Source organism: Lissotriton vulgaris, chromosome 5 (assembly GCF_964263255.1).
Source record: "Lissotriton vulgaris chromosome 5, aLisVul1.2, whole genome shotgun sequence".
Taxonomy (NCBI): domain Eukaryota; kingdom Metazoa; phylum Chordata; class Amphibia; order Caudata; family Salamandridae; genus Lissotriton; species Lissotriton vulgaris.
In genome coordinates, this window is record NC_141693.1 from 432,193,249 (window position 1) to 432,212,065 (window position 18,817).

The following is an 18,817-nucleotide window of genomic DNA, read 5'->3' on the forward strand; positions in this document are numbered from 1 at the left end:
GGGATTCTAGTTACAATCAAAATTCACTGCAGCCACCATTTGTCAAGGAAGAGGCACCATTAACACAAAGCAAATGCTACAAATAGCAGAAAGAGCTTTTCATGTTCTAGACTGCACATTAGGGGACATCATCTTTAGAAGTTAGCACTCCAGCTTTCCCAGATGCTTTTGAGCATGTACAAGGCTGCAGATGCTTATAATATTAAAGGCTGCATGTCCGACACCTTAGACAAACATCCGCACAATTGCTGACTGAAAGCAAATCTCTTTGATGCTATAGCTATTTGTTAAAATAGATGCTGCTCTATTAGGCTGCTACAAATAGCCATTTTGCACAGAAATTAGTGAATGAGTGATGTTATTGGCAGATTGTATTGTGTTGTTTTTTTTTTTTAGTGCTATTGCAGTTTTAATTTTCTTATGCTACACTGGAGAGAACTTATCTTTTGGCACTAATAGGACCGAATCCAGGCTCCCAGCGGGTATCTCTGTGTACATCTCTTGAGTTTGCTGTAGCCGTTTAGTGTACGAGCAGGACCAGCTTTACATTCCAGGACTGCGCATTAGCGGAAGGCATCCTTAGGAGTTGGTAGTTTTCCCAGATACTCCTCAGTAAGTGCAGGGCCGCAGATGCTCATCAATAATACGCTGTACGCCCACACTAAAGGCAATCCAATCTGCACCTGGCTGCTCTTAAGTCAGGGCAAAAAGTTAACCCTCTCCCTATGGTCTCACACAGTAAGAGAGCCTACTCTTGGAGCATGTTGTTAAGCCTTGTGGGAAAAATATGCGAGCTCCCCGGGAACATCAAACAAACTATTGAGAAGTTTGGCTTGAGTTTAGATTATGATGTATCCTTTAGTGTTTTTACAAGCCGGTTTACTTAAAGTCGAATCTCTCCAAGCCCACTCGATACACAAATATGACTTGATTAAGGAAATTAACTGGGACTCCCTATGTTTAACAGCAAGTTGTTTGCATGATGTATTTGGCCAACAACTGGCCCAAACAATACCAGAAGGGTGTAAAATTTTCCATGTTAACCGTAGGGCATGGAGGAGGGGGAGTTGCTATTAGTCATAGGAATGGTTGGGATTGTTCTTTCATGGAAAACAGTGACAAATGGCACTTTTGAAGCTTTGGTAAGAAAATGCTTGTTATCTGTGGAACTGACCACGCATTTTCTGCTAAAATATTCGCCTACCTAAATTAGAAGATCAGTCATAGAACGAGGTATACAAAAGGATTGAAACTTCAGAAGTAAGCACACAAAAAAATCATGGTTTTAGGAAATTTTAATCTGCATAGGGAGGATATGAGTAATACCAAATCCAAGCAGTTTGTGGACACAACTGGGTCCTGTGCTCTGATCCAGTATATTTGCAAAGCAACACATGTAAAGGAGCATCACCTAAATCACGTTAAGACTGAATTCTGTATGGCCTTTAAGTGGACGGATCATAATTTAATTGCACTGTTTATATTATGGAGTGCAAACAAATCGGTTAGCCATAAATCTGTATTCAAATTGACAAGGACTTGGAAGGAGTTTGATGCAGAGCATTTCACAGTAAGAATAGCCACTTCGTTAATGGAAGTACTGAGCTGCCAGTCTGACACTGAGGTCATAGTTAATAAATAGCTCCAGCAATACAAGATGAAGTAAAGTAAGGGTTATTGATGTAAGGCCAAACATTTAGTGGCACATAGACAGAGCCGGCATTTGGCACGGATAACCTGGGCCCAGCCCCAAGGCGGTAAACATCAGATGGGCGAAAACAACTGTTTGCATAAAGGTCATGCAAATAGCAACACACCCTACCTTGGCTCCAGTGATTTCACTTCAAGGGCTTTTAATCGGTTATACAGTGCTGCAGTCACTACCTTGCCTCCCATCTACCTTTCACCCCCTGCTGCCACACATCAACACCCCCTCCCCAACAAACAACTTAGAACTAGTCTGAGGGAGCTATGTTGTGGGTGATTCGGGTGAGCTAGGGAAGGTGCGGAGATGTGTGTTCGGAGGCAAGTCGCTGCCTTGATGGAGCCAGTCAAGGATTGACCTGTGAATAGGGGCTGCTGCCTTATTTTTGATTCACCAGCAACAGTGAGGGCGCTATATTTCATTCCACCCTGAGCAGTATTGGAGAAGGGGCTGGCCCTGCATATAGATGCTTTGCAATAAGAGAAACTTCTTTTAAGGAAAGCAAAAACGAAATTTAGAGCTAGTTACAATGGAAAAGATGTAGCCATCCATAACAATTAGGAATTTATTAAGACAATAGAATGGAAGCAAGAACAAATTATTTGGCAACTTCCATTAACATTTTTTAGAATATATATATAGGGAAATATATAGAACAGTAAAGTCTTCCATGAAATCAGATTGTATCTTAAGTATAAAGACCTTTCGAAGGGTTCTGTAATGAACTGCCAAAACACTTCTCTGTAAAGGTTCTGAAGATTTATGATAAAATGAAACCGGATAGGAAAGCTCTGACCACTTCTGACGGCTGAGATTAGATGGCAAAGACAAACATGAACCCGGCCTCTTTGGGAGATCAGGAGATGAGGAAAATCATGCTGGAAATGAAGGCATGGTCTTCAGATGATACAAATCCTATTTATCTTTTACATAAATGTGCATGGACCATTGCTCCGTATGTGACAACAATGGTCATTAGGCAGAAGTATGCTTCCACCGGATTGGAATAAAGGCGTGGTAGAGCATCCACAGATAGTTGAATGTGGGAGAAATATAGAGCAGTCAAGAAGGGAACTGTACGGCTTCCTATAAGACAACGATTCCTGTTGTTTATTTTTGGGGCACTGGTAAAACGGCTTTAGCAATCGATTCAAATGATATAAACTCAACAGAGATCTCAGTTTCAACTGAAAACGTTCATCTGTTGGTCCCAGAGTTAAGAAAGCAAGTATGAGTGGCACAGCTATTCCATATCTGGCTGCACACTTATGGAGCATCCTCCTGCTTCAAATCAAAGCCACAGGTTCGTAGGTGGGCTTTCTGAAGGCTGTGCAGACCTTCCTATTTTGTTAGTTTCAAAGAAGAGTGTGGCAAGTTTGGATCTTCGACTTGTGTTTAGTTTGTCTGTTGAGCGTCAAGATTCCTTAAGGTGAATGTAGTGCTTTAAGTTTTATTCTGTTCTGTATAGAAGTAATATTCACTTTCTGGTGGAAATATGTCACTCTTAAAAAAAGTACATGTAGTGTCTCACAAAAAAAGGATACAGTTGCACAAACAGGAAAGTTAACTAAAGAGCTTGCAATGTACATTGGGAACATTCATAGTTTCTTGCTTTCTCTCCCTCGCGCTCTCTCTCTGTCTCCAAACCACATCCTCCATTATCCAATCACAGGTAAATGGATAGCTGATCTTTAAATACCCTTCGCCCCCCTGCTTGGCAAAAGCACAACACTGGCCAATTTACAGCACTCCCACAATTATCCAAAGATGACCAACCTCAAGTGAATGTATAGCAAATTGCCAGTGCTGCCGTAACCTTTCTCAAATTTACTGAATCTACCAAAGCAATGATTGCTCGCAAGAACACCACTGACATCAAAGCACAGCTCTCCACAGCCCGACCACATGCAACACACCAATGCACGGCTCACCAGCGCTCCATCAATTTCAACTGATATCTCACCTGTGGCCCTCCAATGACAAAACGCCCACTAGGCTGAAGGTGGTAAATTGTCTCATCATCCAGATATTTTGCAGGCACCACATATTTGATGACTTGCTCTTTCAGGGCTTGTCGCATTTCCTCCAAGGTGATTGTTTCATCGTGCTGAACTGAGACAACAATGGTGTGCACCCGAACCGGGATTGTAGCTCCATCGTCCTGAATATACTGTACAGTGACCTAGTGGGTAAACAAATAAATCAGTCACAGTGAGTTTTCCTGAGAATTCGCAATGGCAAGGAACATCACTTGTTTCACTGGTTGGCAGTCAGATCAGCAGTGTAGTTTATCTCTGCTGGTGGGCTTATGGTCAGAATGATTCCTTCTGATAGAAGAGAAAAAAAAGTACCCTTCATATTAAAGTGACAGGGTTGTTTAGACCAAATCACAAAGATTCTCCTTGATGATTGTCAACTTTCCGTGCTAATCATATCATCCAACCATACATGCCTTACATTCATACCTCATTCTTCAAAAAAAGGGCAAAACCAAAGTACCACAAAAAACATATATATATATATATATATGATACACACACACACACACACATATCTTCAAATCACTCTCTATAATAAAAAAATATATCTGATATATCTCATAAAAAACAAAGAAGATCCTAGTAGGACACAATATTCTGTCATTTGACACACACATCTACTAAATATGTCACTAGATATCCATGAATCTCATTTGCTAACATATGAAGACGCCCAGTGCCTATAGATTGCTCTAAAATGTGTTTTTGTCTACACATGTTGGTGGGGATGAAGGTGTGAAGGTGTCATGCCAAAACGCATCGGACATGGACTTTTATACTTTGCAGCCATTTCTTTTAATGCAATGTTAATCTACGGGGAAAAGGATTGAATATTACTCTGCATCCTGCATTGAGTGATCTTGGACTCCGCGTTGGCGCCACCGTACGACCACCATAGAGGTTGAAGTGGAGATAATTACATATACATACGCACGCAAGCACACACACACCTAACTTCTTCAGGACTGCAATATATGTGGATTTCCCAAATTAAAAAAGCAGAGCAATTTCGAATCTATCTTGAAGATAACAGAAACAAATATGACATCGTATAACCGGTTGAAATCGATATATATTGGAATGATATGCATAGTTGCATATTGATAAAACAGAAGTTATATCCAGTTACAAAGATGTCATATTTGTTTCTATTTTTATCTTGTATATAAAATCGCTCTGATTTTTAAATTTGGAAGATCCACACACCTGGCAGTGCTGAAGAAGATGTATGTATATACACATACACACACACACACACATACACATACATGCACACACACTGAAACACGCTGACAATTTTGTTTAATACAATTTGTAGGCACGTGCAGCCAGATTCATCAAGCTAAATTGCGCTCGCAAAGGGCCAGATTCTGAGAATCTGGCCCTTTGCGAGTGCAATTTTTGCATTTGGGTTCATCATCCCAAATGCAAAAATCGCTATTTGCGAAATCGCATATTTGCGAGGAATTGGATTTAAGGAATCTCTATTAGAGATTCCTTAAATGCAATTCATTAACCAATTTGAAATTGCGAATTCCCAATATTTGGTCGCTATTTACCACGAAGTCTGACTTCGTGGTAAATAGCAAATAAATATAAAAAAGCACTTTAGTGCATTTTTCTCTGTTGCATGTTACACACACACGTCCTTTGGACATGTGTGTGCGCAACACCTGTGTACATTTGCATTTCAGGGGTGCTACAGGGTGTCCTTTGGACACCCCTAGCACCCTTCAAATCGCTATCTTATTTGCGATTAGCTAATTGCTAATCGCAAATAAGGAATACTCCCCATTCATTCCTATGGGCCTTAGGCCCATAGGAATGAATGGGGAGTATTGCTAATCGCAAATAAGGAAGATGTAGGAATCGCAATATTTTTTGCAATTCCTACATGAATCCCGTTTTGCAAGTCCTTAATAGCGATTCCTTATGAATCGCTATTAAAGACTCGCAAAACGGGTCTTTGATGAATCTAGCTATAGGTGTCTTAATATTTTGCCAACAGAGTTTCATGGATATCTAGTGACCGGTTTAGCAGATGTGTAAAGTATCCAATGATTGGTTTAGAAGATGCGTCAAATGACAGAATACTGTGGCTTACTAGGATCTTCCCTGTTTTTTTAATAAATATATTATTAATATTTTTATTATAGAGACCGTGATTAAAGCCATATACATTTTTCTAAGTTCTTAGAACTTTGTTTCTGCCAAACTGTGAAGTATGAGGCATGAATGCACGAGATGTATAGTTGAATGATATGATTAACATGAAAAGTTGACAATCCTATAGGTGAGCTTTGTGATTTGGTCAAAATGTTGGCAATGATAGGTTTGAGAAGACACAATCAAACCGCATGTCAGGAACTCACACATCACATCAAACACCTACCACACCTGACATACTACTATCACATAATTTCCCAGATAAGTATACAGGTCCACCTGTAATCATTCTGGACAATGAGCACACTGAAATGCCACGTGTGGCAGTTGCACACAAATAAATAAAAGAGCGTTCATCTAAAATGATTTCTCCTGTTACAGTAAAACCAATGTGAACCAATGATCTCATCATGGATTTACAGCAATCGGAAAAGCGACAGATTACACTGCAGATAGCCATGGGCCGGGCGTGCTGGTTTTCAGAAAAGGGATACCAGAAACAATATGTAGAAAGGTAAAGCCAAGCTAATCAGTTTGGGATTATGTATGATTAAAATGCTTTCTAATACTCCACTTATACACAGCATAGGCAAAGCCAGCAGAAGATTCCCATCACCCACAATGAACAGGTACATCAAGTTCGGCAGCAGTTATGCTACCCTCCGATACATCAATTACAGCACAAGCATAAGAAAAGCAAGCATGCCTTGAGAAACCCTTCAGTAAACATCACCAGACAGAGTAGTAGGACACAATAAATGAGACATTCAATAAACATTAAACACAAGAAATTGTGAAAACCTTAAATTTGCAGTCAGTCTATTGGCCTCACCTGCGCCGATGGAATTAAATTTACAATAGCTTTTATGAAATTCATAGTTAACTTTGCTGTCAGCATCATCACTACAATTGTGCTCCCCACAGACCTTCTGAATAGAGTATTACACCTATTAGATCTCAACATCCTCTCTGCAAGTGGAAGGACCTAGTGAGCCCCCACGTGAATCTAAACACCTCAAAAAGGCACTTACACAGCATATTCATTATCACAAGACTAAAGTTAACTTCATGATTATGTAACATTTCCTAAGCCACCTGCAGCTTGGGGATAAATAACACGTGTTCAGATCGATTTAGCAAAAAGAAAGGACTTTACGCATGAAAGATCTTTAAGTACAGCAAAACAATGCTTTGTTTGTATGAAAGATCACCTATAGTGCAAGATAGGCCGAGTTAAACGTCACCTTAATGCCTGGAAAGAGAAATTCCTACAAAGTAAATGGCGATAAAATATATATAGATCCCACGAAGCCAGAGAGTGCTTTACCGATTGCAAATGCATGATCAGATCCACTAAAATACCTTTTGTCGGTTGTATGTTCTTACCACGCATTCCGTTGCAACGTATGCCTTTACCACTCATGCGTTACAACGGAATGATATTTCAACGCTTAACCTTTTCCTCTATTCTGCCGTGGTGACGTCGTACGTCGTTAAGAGGAAGCGGAAGTTTCTTTCCGTTTCCTCTTAACGGACGCCGATTGCCCGCACATTCTGACATTATTTCAGGTGAGGTTTTTGTTTGGGGGGGGAGACCCCCCCAAGCCCCCCTTTTTTAATTTGAACCTTTACCCCATATGCCTTTACTACATACCTCTTAGTAAAGGTATGCGTTGTAGAGGCGTTCGTGGTAACCACGCATGCGTTGTAATGCATGCGTGGTTAATGTATTCGTGGAAACGGCCTCGTTGTAGTGGCCGTTTCCCCCTTTTGTCACGATGGAGAAAGAACACCAGAGTCCACATAAAGTCCCAAATGACCGACTAAAAGTTCTTACAGGTACAACCTACAATATTTGAGACAATTCAGTGCAGGTTGAAACTAGCCACCACCTACCTACCCAACTAGCCGTTCTATTCAAAGATCCAATACAAATCATCAGCCACCTAACTTCAGAATTGTGATATGACCACTATTCTCGGCAGCCTTGCATACATCATTAAGGGCACAACAATAGTATAAGGCATTTAGTTCTAGATGTAGCACATCCGACTTTCAATACTATTTAAAATTGTGTTCAAATGTGATTGATATCTACACTTAAGTTCTTTTTTGCTGCTGAATCACCGAAGTACAACTACAGACAAACCTTGCACTCAACCCACCGACCAGCCCCTCCAACCCCGACGATGGTGCTCGCACCCTTAGATGATGGATGGACAACTGCACCAACACCTCAGCCCGCCTAAAAAACAAACCCCCAGAGACAACAGCAAGAGAGCCAACTGGTTCACCCCCGAACTCCTAGCGTCAAATCCCACCTGCCGGAAGTTGGAGAACATATGGCACAGCGAGAAGTCGCAGGGCAGCCGCACAGCCCACAAAAACGCCATCCGCAACCACCACCAATTCATCAGGACCGCCAAGAGGACCTCCTTCAAAGACCGCCTCGACAACAACGCACACAACAGCAAGGAACTCTTCAACGTCGTGAAGGAACGCTCCAATCCTAGCTCGAACGCCAACATCATCCCACCATCGCAAGCCCTGTGCGACTCCCTCAACACCTTCTTCCACCGCAAGATCGCCGACATCCACGACAGTTTCAACCCCCAGACGACCCTAACAGGCCCCAACACGCCAGACCCACCACACCCCACCGACCACGACTCCCTGACAACCTGGGCCAACGTGAGCATCGAAGACACAATCAAGACCATGGGCACAATCCACTCCGGCTCGCCGTCTGACCCTTTTCCACACCACATCTTCAACAAAGCCGGCAGCTCCATCGCACCCCACCTGCGCAACATCATCAACCTCTCCTTCGAGACCGCGACCTTCCCTGAGAGCTGGAAACACGCTGAGATAAACGCCCTACTGAAGAAACCCAAGGCGGACCCAAGCAAACTCAAAAACCTCTGACCCATCTCTCTGCTTCCGTTCCCAGCTAAGGTCATCGAGAAGATAGTCAACATCCAGCTCACCCGCTACCTCGAAGACAACAGCATCGTGGACCCCTCCCAGTTAAGATTCCGCAGCAACCACAGCACTGAGACCGCCCTCATCGCTGCCACAGACATCAGGATCCCACTGGACAACGGCGAGACGGCGGCCCTCATCCTTCTGGACCTCTCCCCTGCCTTCGACACCGCCTGCCACCGCACACTACGCACACGACTCCACGACGCAGGGATCCGAGACAAGGCCCTGGACTGGACCTCCTCCTTGTTCTCCAGCAGAACTCAAAGAGTCCGCCTCACCCCGTTCCGAAGCCTCAGAGATCATATGCGGCGTCCCGCAGGGATCCTCCCTCAGCCCGACACTGTTCAACGTCTACATGGCGCCTCTCGCACGCATCGCCCGACATTACGACCTCAACATAATCTCCTACGCCGACGACACACAACTGATCCTCTCCCTTACCAAGGACCCCCTCACCGGCAAATCCAACCTCCACCATGGAATAAAGGCCGTCGCCGACTGGATGGAGGATAGCCGCCTCAAGCTGAACACAGACAAGACAGAGATCCTCGGGCCCAACCCCTCAGCATGGGACGACTCCTGGTGGCCCGCATCGCTGAGGACACCCCCCGCACCAACCAACCACGCACGCAGCCAGGGAGTCATCCTCGACTCGAAACTCACCATGACAAAACAAGTCAACGCTGTCTCCTCCACCTGCTTCAACACCTTCCGTATGCTCTGCGAGATCTACAGATGGATCCCGACAGACACAAGGAAAACAGTCACCCAGACCCTAGTCAGCAGCAGACTCGACTACGGAAACGCCCTCTACGCCGGAACCCCAACCAAGCTCATCAACAGACTGACAAAGAATCTAGAATGCCTCTGCACGCCTGATCCTCGACGTCCCGCGCCGCGACCACATCACCCCCCACCAGAGGAACCTGCACTAGCTCCTCGTTGACAAAAGAATCTCATTCAAGCTCCTGATCCACGTACACAAGGCACTCCACAAGACCGGCCTAGCCTATCTCAACAGTCGACTCTCATTCTACGTACCCAACAGGGAACTCCGCTCCGCAGACCTCTCCCTGGCTACCGTCCCACGCATCCGTAGAACCACAGCCGGAGGCAGATCCTTCTCCCACCACGCTTCAAGACCTGGAAGAGCCTCCCCCTCAACCTACGACAAACCGAAGACCTTCTAACCTTCAGGAGACAACTCAAAACCTGGCTGTTTGACCAGTAGCAATAGTACCCCCCAATGCCCCACCCTCAGCGCCTTGAAACCCTTGCAGGTATGTAGTGCGCTTAACAAATTATTTAATTGATTGATTGATTGAAGGACATAGATGATGTACGTTATCATGAATGGTATGTCAAATTTGTTCGGTAAAAGAAAAATTACATTTTCGGATTGGCATTGTTACCCTCAACCAGAAGGTACGGATATTGTGATATACAAAATCTCATATGCGGAGATCTATTAAAGGATACTTTTTTACATTGACCATTCTATGGCTCTAGACTTCCCAAAGAACCAAATTGATCAGTCGTTAATTAAAATGTAGCAGCCTCAAAACTACATTAAGAATTAGTAATATTCTAAATGATGTTACCATCACTGTGTGCAATGGGTCAATGTATCTGAAGGTTCAATATTTGGAGGCAAAGAGACAATTTACTAGCATAGTCAAAGGGATAATTCTCAACCACCGACATACCCTGAAAATGTGTTCTCCAGTACTGTAGTAAATATGTTTCAAACAATATCTTCACAGTAATTCCCTTGGCAAAAGAAAATCTGAGATCTGGAAGATCGTGAGATTATTAACAGAGGTCAAGGGCAGACAGCTTGAGTTGCTGATAAAAAGGGGAAATGCTACTAACCTGTAATAATGAGTTTACGGGCAGCACTGCTGTTGATTCACACGCTGCGAATACTCCTGCGAATTAAGGTAGGATTTGGAACGTTGTAAAACAAGAAAAGTTATTTCTTAGAAGAAGGGGTTTTGGGGTAACTTGTGGTAGCTTCCTTAAAATCACAATGGACCAGAACACATGCTCCACCCTAAATTCCGTTTCTCCACTATACATGGCAATTATAATGTGTGTCATTTAAAACATATAATTTGAAACAAGCGAAATCACTGAAATTCGCCAGTTGAAGTTAACTATAAGTTGTGCCCTAAGTAACTTTAACGTGCACCCCGCCACGCACAGTATTGTCACCAATGATGGTATTTCAGATGTGATTATGGATGGTTTAAATGTTGTCAATGAATATGTCAGGAGTAATTTAATATACAAGGGTAAAAGCAGTACAAGGCGAGGGAGCGTGCTATACTTATTTTAAGGCACAAGGTATAATTACTTGTGATAACTACAACTGGTGACTTTCAGTGGTCTTGTTAGTTTTAAGTTATATGTTCCCAGTGAATTTCCAAGAGTTTTGAATTTCAAAGAGTTTTTTTTATGTAAAGTTAATTATTCTTACAATTCCCATCTATAAAGTCACTTTAACCTTTTTTCCCCCCAGTAAATTTCTAGTTTTTGTCATCATAAAGATGCCCATCGATATGTGTGTGCAAGGGGGAGGGGTGGACGCTCTCAACTTCGGACGGAGCCACACCTGCTTCAAAGCCGCCCGAAACCCACACACAGCCCCTTCACCTGCCGGAACTGCCACTACACCAGCCTCAGAGCAGACGAACCACCCCCCAAGAAAGGCCCCAACCACCTCCAATGCATACTACTGAACACCCGCTCCTCACGCAAGCATGCCGCCGAGCTCTGGGACCTGCTCGACACAACACACCCGGACGTCGCCTTCTTGACAGAGACCTGGTTTAACAACTCCTCCGCACCCGATATCGCCATAGCCATCCCACAAGGCTACAAGATCACCCGCAGAGACCGCACCAACGGAGTCGGAGGAGGAATCACCATCGTCCACAAGAACAGCATCAGGGTCTCGACAAGCACCGACGACCGCTCAGCACCACCAAACACATGCATTTCCAGATCCACACAGACCCTAACTCCACCCTCAGAGCCACCCTCGTCTACCGCCCCCCCTCCCCCCCGGACCCCGCCCCCCCTGCCCCCCGGACCCCGCCCCCAGTTCAGCGACTCCATCGCCGACTTGATCAGCACGCACGCCCTGACCTCCATCACCTACATCCTCCTCAAAGACCTGAACTTTCACCTGGAGAACAACAACAACTCCACAACCCTGATCGATAACCTCGCCAACCTCGGACTGAAGCAACTCGTCACAACACCCACCCACTCTGCTGGCCACACACTCCACCCAGTCTTCTCCTCAAGCCCGCACGTCTCCATCAGCCACACCACCGAACTCCTCTGGACCGACCACCACTGCATCCACTTTGCCTTCCAGAAACCCACCACACACCACCGCACCCAACAGATCCCCGCCGCTGCTGGAGCAAAATCACCAAAGACCAACTACACGCAAACCTCGCTCTCAGCCCACCCACCGAGCCCTCCAACACCAATGACGCTGCCCCCAGCCTCAGACGCTGGATCGAGGACTGCGCCAATACCCTCGCCTGGCTGAAGAAACCCGCCCACAGAGACATCAGCAAGAGGGCCAGCTGTTTCACCCCAGAACTCCTAGCCTCCAAGCAAGCCTGCCGGAAACTAGAAAAGAAATGGCACAGTGAACAAACTTCGGACAGCCACGCAGCACACAAGTACGCCATCCGCAACCACCACCACCTCATCAGGGCGGCCAAGAGGACCTCCTTCAAAGACCCCCTCGACAACAACGCACACAATAGCAAGGAGCTCTTCAACATTGTGAAGGAACTCTTTAACACCAACGACATCTCGCCGTCGCAAGCCCTGTGCAACATCCTCGCCACTTTCTTCCAGAGCAAGATAGCAGACATCCACGACAGCTTCAACACCCAGACAGCCACAACAGACAGCAACACAACAGACCCTCCGTACACCATCGGCCACGACCCCCTGGTAGCCTGGGTCAGCGTGAGCATCGATGACACCATCAAGACCATGTGCACAATCCACTCCTGCTCTCCGTCAGACCCATTCCTGCACCACGTCTTCAACAGAGCAAGCAGCTCCATCGCACCCCACCTGCGCAACATCATCAATCTCTCTCTGTCAGGTCTCCTACTGACCAAACCCTCACCGTCTGTGTAACTAGTCAGCCACAAACAGTTTCAGAGATACCCAGAGTAAAAGCCATCACTTGGAAAGAAGCTTGGAGATTGAACAACTCCAAGATGGCTGACAGAGCATGAAAGGTACAGGTCTAGTCTTCCGCTGTATGCTGAACTCCGCGGAGCGCTCGCTACAGAAGGCTGATGCACTTCACCTGAGTTGTCAACGGAAGTGCACGCACCTTAGACGCTCTCCTGTTTAGTTAGTTAGTTAGTCAGGGTTTTCGTCAAGTTCGTCGGTAAATTACCTCTGTGTCGGATAATTCTGAACTTAATTTCGAGTCTTGACTCCGTTCCGGACACCACTTCGTTCAAGAGGTGTATCTCCAGAACACATGCTCCGAATTTCCCTTTTAAAACACTGCCTCCAGAGACCTGCACAACGGCCTGAGGGAAGCAGCTTTCTGCGAGGGAATAGCGTTCGTTTTTCGAGCGCTTGCGCACTTGGTTCCAGTAAGAACACTGCTTGACTGAAATATAATGCAGAGAGTCTAGAGAGTTGTGTTCATTCTTCGCATAGACGATTCAACGCTGTGGACTTGGCAACGAGACAAAGGCGAGACACAGTATCAAGCTAAGTACCAGTGTTATGTAAAAGTAAATAAGTAATAACGAACTGTGTTATCATTAGCCTTTGAAGCACTGAAGAGAAACATAAGAGGAATTAACACTTACCCTCAATGAAACCTCCCCACAGAGACATCAGCAAGAGGGCCGGCTGGTTCACCCCAGAACTCCTAGCCTCCAAGCAAGCAGGGATCAGAGACAAGGATCTGGACTGGAAACCTCCTTCCTCTCCGGCAGAACCCAGAGCGTCCGCCTCCCCCATTCCATTTCAAAGCCTTCAGTGGAGAAGTGTGGCTCAATGGTTAGAGCGGTAGACCCTGATGCAGAGGTCTAGCCCGGGACCAGGGTTCAATTCCCCGCCTAGGCGGGTCTTGGGCTCAAAATTCCACGGACCTGATCATTCTTGCCTCGGTGCCTATTCCAATCATGGAGTCCCACTCTGCAACTCTGGGCAATAGCTTGCTTAATATCCACAACGGCCCCCACAACGCTAAGGATGCCTGGCCTCCACCTTGGGGGTACCCAGGAGTGGACGCCTCACAGGGAAAGCCAGGATGGGTTCCACAGCGGTATTCGTACAAGCGCCTTGAGACCCTTGCGCTATACAAGTATCAATTTACAATTTTATATCATCTGCGGCGTACCCCAGGGATCCTCCCTCAGCCCGACGCTGTTCAACATTTACATGGCCCCTCTCACACACGTAGCCCAAAAGCACGACCTCAACAAAATCTCCTACGCCGACGACACTCAGCTGATGCTCTCCCTCACCAAGAACCCCAATCACCGCCAAAGCCAACCTCCACGAAGGAATGAAGGCCGTCGCTGACTGGATAAAGACCAGCCGCCTGAAGCTGAACTCGGACAAGACGGAGGTCCTCATCCTCGACTCCAACCCTTCAGCCTTGGACGACTCCTGGTGGCCGACAGCACTGAGGGCAGCTCCTAGACCCACTGACCACGCACGCAACATGGGAATCATCCTCGACTCAACGCTCTCAATGACCAAGCAAGTCAACTCCGTCTCCTCCTCCTGCTTAAACACATGGATCCCGACAGATACAAGAAAGACAGTCACCCAAGGCCCTCCTCAGCAGCAGACTACGGAAACACCCTCTACGCAGGAGCCCTGACCAAGCTAATCAAACAACTACAACGCATCCCACCCAAAAAAAATCTGTTTTCATGACGTATCCGCGGGGATCGCAACATCACTGCAAAGATCCACAAAAACTGAAAAAATTGATCTTTTTAAAGAAGGTTAACAATGTTCTTGGTATTAGGGTGGCTCTGAATAGCCTATATGTTGCTTTTGTGTATGTGGCTACTACACATAAGACCGAATGCAGAGTTTCAGCTTACTTAGAAGCAGCCTGTTGCCTTCATTTGTAAAGTGCACTCCATCATTTATATAAATTTCATGCATCCTAAAATGATTATTGTTTTAGATACAGCCCATGTGATTGTCTCTGAGAAATGCAAAAACAGTTTTATTAACATATTCCTGGCTTTGTCAATCTGTGGACAGAACTGATTAGACCACTTTAATTTTTGTCTTTCGCATATGTTAGAGTACACCAAGACAGTGCGAGGGAAAAGCATCATCAACTCAGCAAAGGTATCCTTCATTAGGATTTCCAGCCCTATTCCAGTTAATGTTTGTAGGTCATTTTCACTACAGTGGACAATCATGAGGAAGGTTACAGGGAACCTTAGAAATTCACAAAAAAAACACAAAAGGTTACAGGGTCGTTGTAGTTGGGAAATAGAATTTTTAAAAAACTTAGAAATGCAGTGACACAAACACGGTTACAGGTGCATAGTTAGGCTCAGATTTCGCACGCACAAAACCAGAGAAATTCAGCAGTTATAGTTAGCTGAGAAAACTATAACTTGTGCTCCCGCAATGCACTCCCTATGACCTCACATATGACATCGCTTATGACATCGTCAGTGACATCACTTATGACATCTCAAATGACATAACTGATTGCATCATCTACAGAATCTCTGATGCACCACTTACACCCCAATATAACCTTTCATACACACACTACAATTTCTACACTAGCATTCTCAAAACCATGGACACATCCATGCCAAAACTTACACACCCACTCACTGATTCATAGGTGTACACACACATCCACTCAGTTACCCATACTGACACTCATACAACTCACTCACTAATACAGCCACTGATATATCCACTCATACACCCATACAGCCACTCACAGTCAGACACTTGTAGAGCTACTCACACACCTACTCACTCACATATAGTTAATCACACAACCATATACTCACCTATACAGTTACAAACGCCAACTCACTTATTGATACAGATACTAAAACATACTCACTCTCACCCATACAGCCACTCACGCAATCACTCACTCATAACATACAGTCACTTATATACTCCAACACTCACCTATACTGCCTTTTACATATGCAGTTACTCACCCACTGACACATATATTAACTCATCGACATAGCCATATGCACACTCACTCACCCGTACAGCCACTCACTCACTCACCCACCCACCCACTCATCCATGCAGGCTGTCAAACACCCCCTCACCCACACACACTGACACTCATACATCAATACAGGTACTCAGACAACCAATCAATAACCCATACAGCAACTTATGTACCCACTAACCAACCCATCCAGCCACTTTTTTTAAACATCTTTTTTTATTGACATTCATATAATACAATACGATGCGACATTTCAAGCCTTATGAGTGACACTTTATTGAGAGTGAAATAAGGCAGTTGTATTCATGTCAAGAGATAATTTTGAGAAAGGACGCCCTTTTCTCATAAGTGATAGTCCTTAAGGCGCGATTTGACCCAGGGGCACTTTACAGGAGAATGAGATACATCTTTATTTAGCATGAGTAAGTTAGATGGTTTTCTCAGAATCACAGAATGCTAAGACAAAGCCGGGATTCGAGTCCTTTCCTACAGGTCTCAAATAGACAATTCTGGTCGCTAGGCCACATCTTATCCTGCTTTCTCCCTGTACAGTTCTCCTAGAAGGCCCCTCTTTTACTGTCGTTTAGACTGACCCCATTTTTGGCATATATTTATAAGCAATCTGATCAAAAGGGAAGGATCACTTGTCCTGCATAACATCGGGTATGCGGGAATGGTTCTTTCTAGTCCCAATAAAACCTATACCCTATTCCCATTGTCTAGTATGTCTTTTCTTTTTACAGGTACAAATTGACCTTTTAGGAACAGCACAACGACATGTTCCTTAAACTTTAAAAACGTAGTTAGAAATTTCACATATAGAGACGTGAGAGGTCTCTATACACTTTGCACCTTGGTCCTGAAGAAAGCCCATCCGACCTATTGAAGACTAAGGGCTGAAACATGTCGACCTATACCACACCTTCAGTGTGAAAGAGTCATAATCACTCTTGTTCACCTACATTATTTTTAAATTTGCCTCCAGAAACCAGAACTATTAAAAATACTTGCCTGGGAGAGAGAGACTTTTTTACAATTTTCACTTCATCACGTCACAGTCACTATCACTGGTCACTACTGATTTTAACAAAGGGTATTACCTCCTGGTGGATGTTGCATAAACCACTAAACCCCATGATTATGCAGACGCGTGTGGGGGTCAGCGGAGAATCAAGATATACCGCTTAACATCACCACTTACCAACACGTGCATGAGGGTTTTTTATTGGGACTAGAAAGAAACATTCCCGCATACCCGATGTTATGCAGGACAAGTGATCCTTCCCTTTTGATCAGATTGTATATGATTGCAGGAAACTGAACGAATCACGTCTTCCTTCCCTCCCCCAACATTGATCTTGAATATATTTATAAGCTTCATTTTGCAGCTGGACATCCACATCTGTTTGATACAATGGCTTGAGCAATGGGTGCTTTTTCACATTATTTAGGTGGGTGGGTGGTTTTGTGTTCCGGTCTTCAAATCTGAGAGTTCGCTTGCCTTGGACAGGAGTTTGTATTAGTTGGATATTTCGACGTAGTAATTAATTAAGAATCCTATACCTTCTGTTGTACATGGAGTACTGGGTTTCAAAGGCCACATGATAGCACTAGAGTTCAGCTTTGATGTGACCCAGCAAAGTGAGATTTGGAACTACTCTGTTTTATAGCACTTCAGAACATGTTTCTTTATGTGTGACAATCTTCCGCAGAGCGGTAATGCAGGAAAATGTATTATTCTAACACAAGATGTATGGCACTTGGCAGGGCCCCTGTACCTAAAACTAAATTAATGCGTTCTTGTGTAATGTAATGGATGCTCACGTAAAGTACTACAATCCCTTTGGGTCACGTTCACACTATATAAAACTGCAATAAAAAGAAATACTTTTTTTTTGTTAAGCAGAACCTTGCGCGTTTTGCACATTTCTGTTACTGGGCTATTCTTGGGTAATATTTGGGCTACATTTGGGTTAGAAAATGCTTTCAGTTTTCCACTTGTAGTATGATGCTGGTTTTGAAAGTACATGGTGTGCATGTTAGAATGTTTTAATGAATTAGATGCGAAAGATATTTTAATACTCATTTAAAGTATGTCCAAATTTTACATTTTACATCACAAAGCATCATTTCTAGGACAACATAAACACCCTCATTTTGGTCCATTCTACAGGAGAAGTTTTAAGTTTACTAGTTGGATTCAATCAAGATGGCTACGGGAATGTCACACTCCTGTCATAAGTAAGACTGTTAGTGCTCCAGTTATTCTTTAGTGGTACAAAAGAGGGTGGTGATGGACGGAGCATCAGAACCAATCAAACACTCACACCCAGTCAACAGATCTGGGTTTAATCCTTCACCGTTCTTTAGCCCACTCTGCCACCCCAGTTCAGACATGGCCATATGCAAATCAGTCTGACCCTGTGCCTCATGGGAACAGTCCAGCCCGAACTGCCAAGCCATTGCTTCCCTGGACCAGAAACAAGCTTCCGAGGACCGGTTTCTGGCATTTCAGCCGTCTTCAGCCCGGCTTGCTTGAATCCAGTGGCAAAGTGAGCAAGGGACTCACGTCTGAGCATACCCTGCCAACTTATGGCGAACAAAGTGGTACAAAAGGGGGTGGTTATTCTTTAGAACACTGGGAGGCTGCAGTAGAACTCGGGGGGGGGGGGG

General features: G+C 44.6%; 1 protein-coding gene across 1 annotated transcript in view; it reads right to left on the reverse strand.

Moving 5' to 3' along the window:
- Positions 1-18,817, reverse strand: part of LOC147711030 (S-adenosylmethionine synthase) — a 115,819-nt gene that overhangs the window by 25,989 nt on the left and 71,013 nt on the right. The window contains exon 6 of the mRNA XM_086921846.1: positions 3,669-3,887. Within this exon, the coding sequence (XP_086777972.1) occupies positions 3,669-3,887 (219 nt within the window). The remainder of the gene's footprint in view (positions 1-3,668; positions 3,888-18,817) is intronic.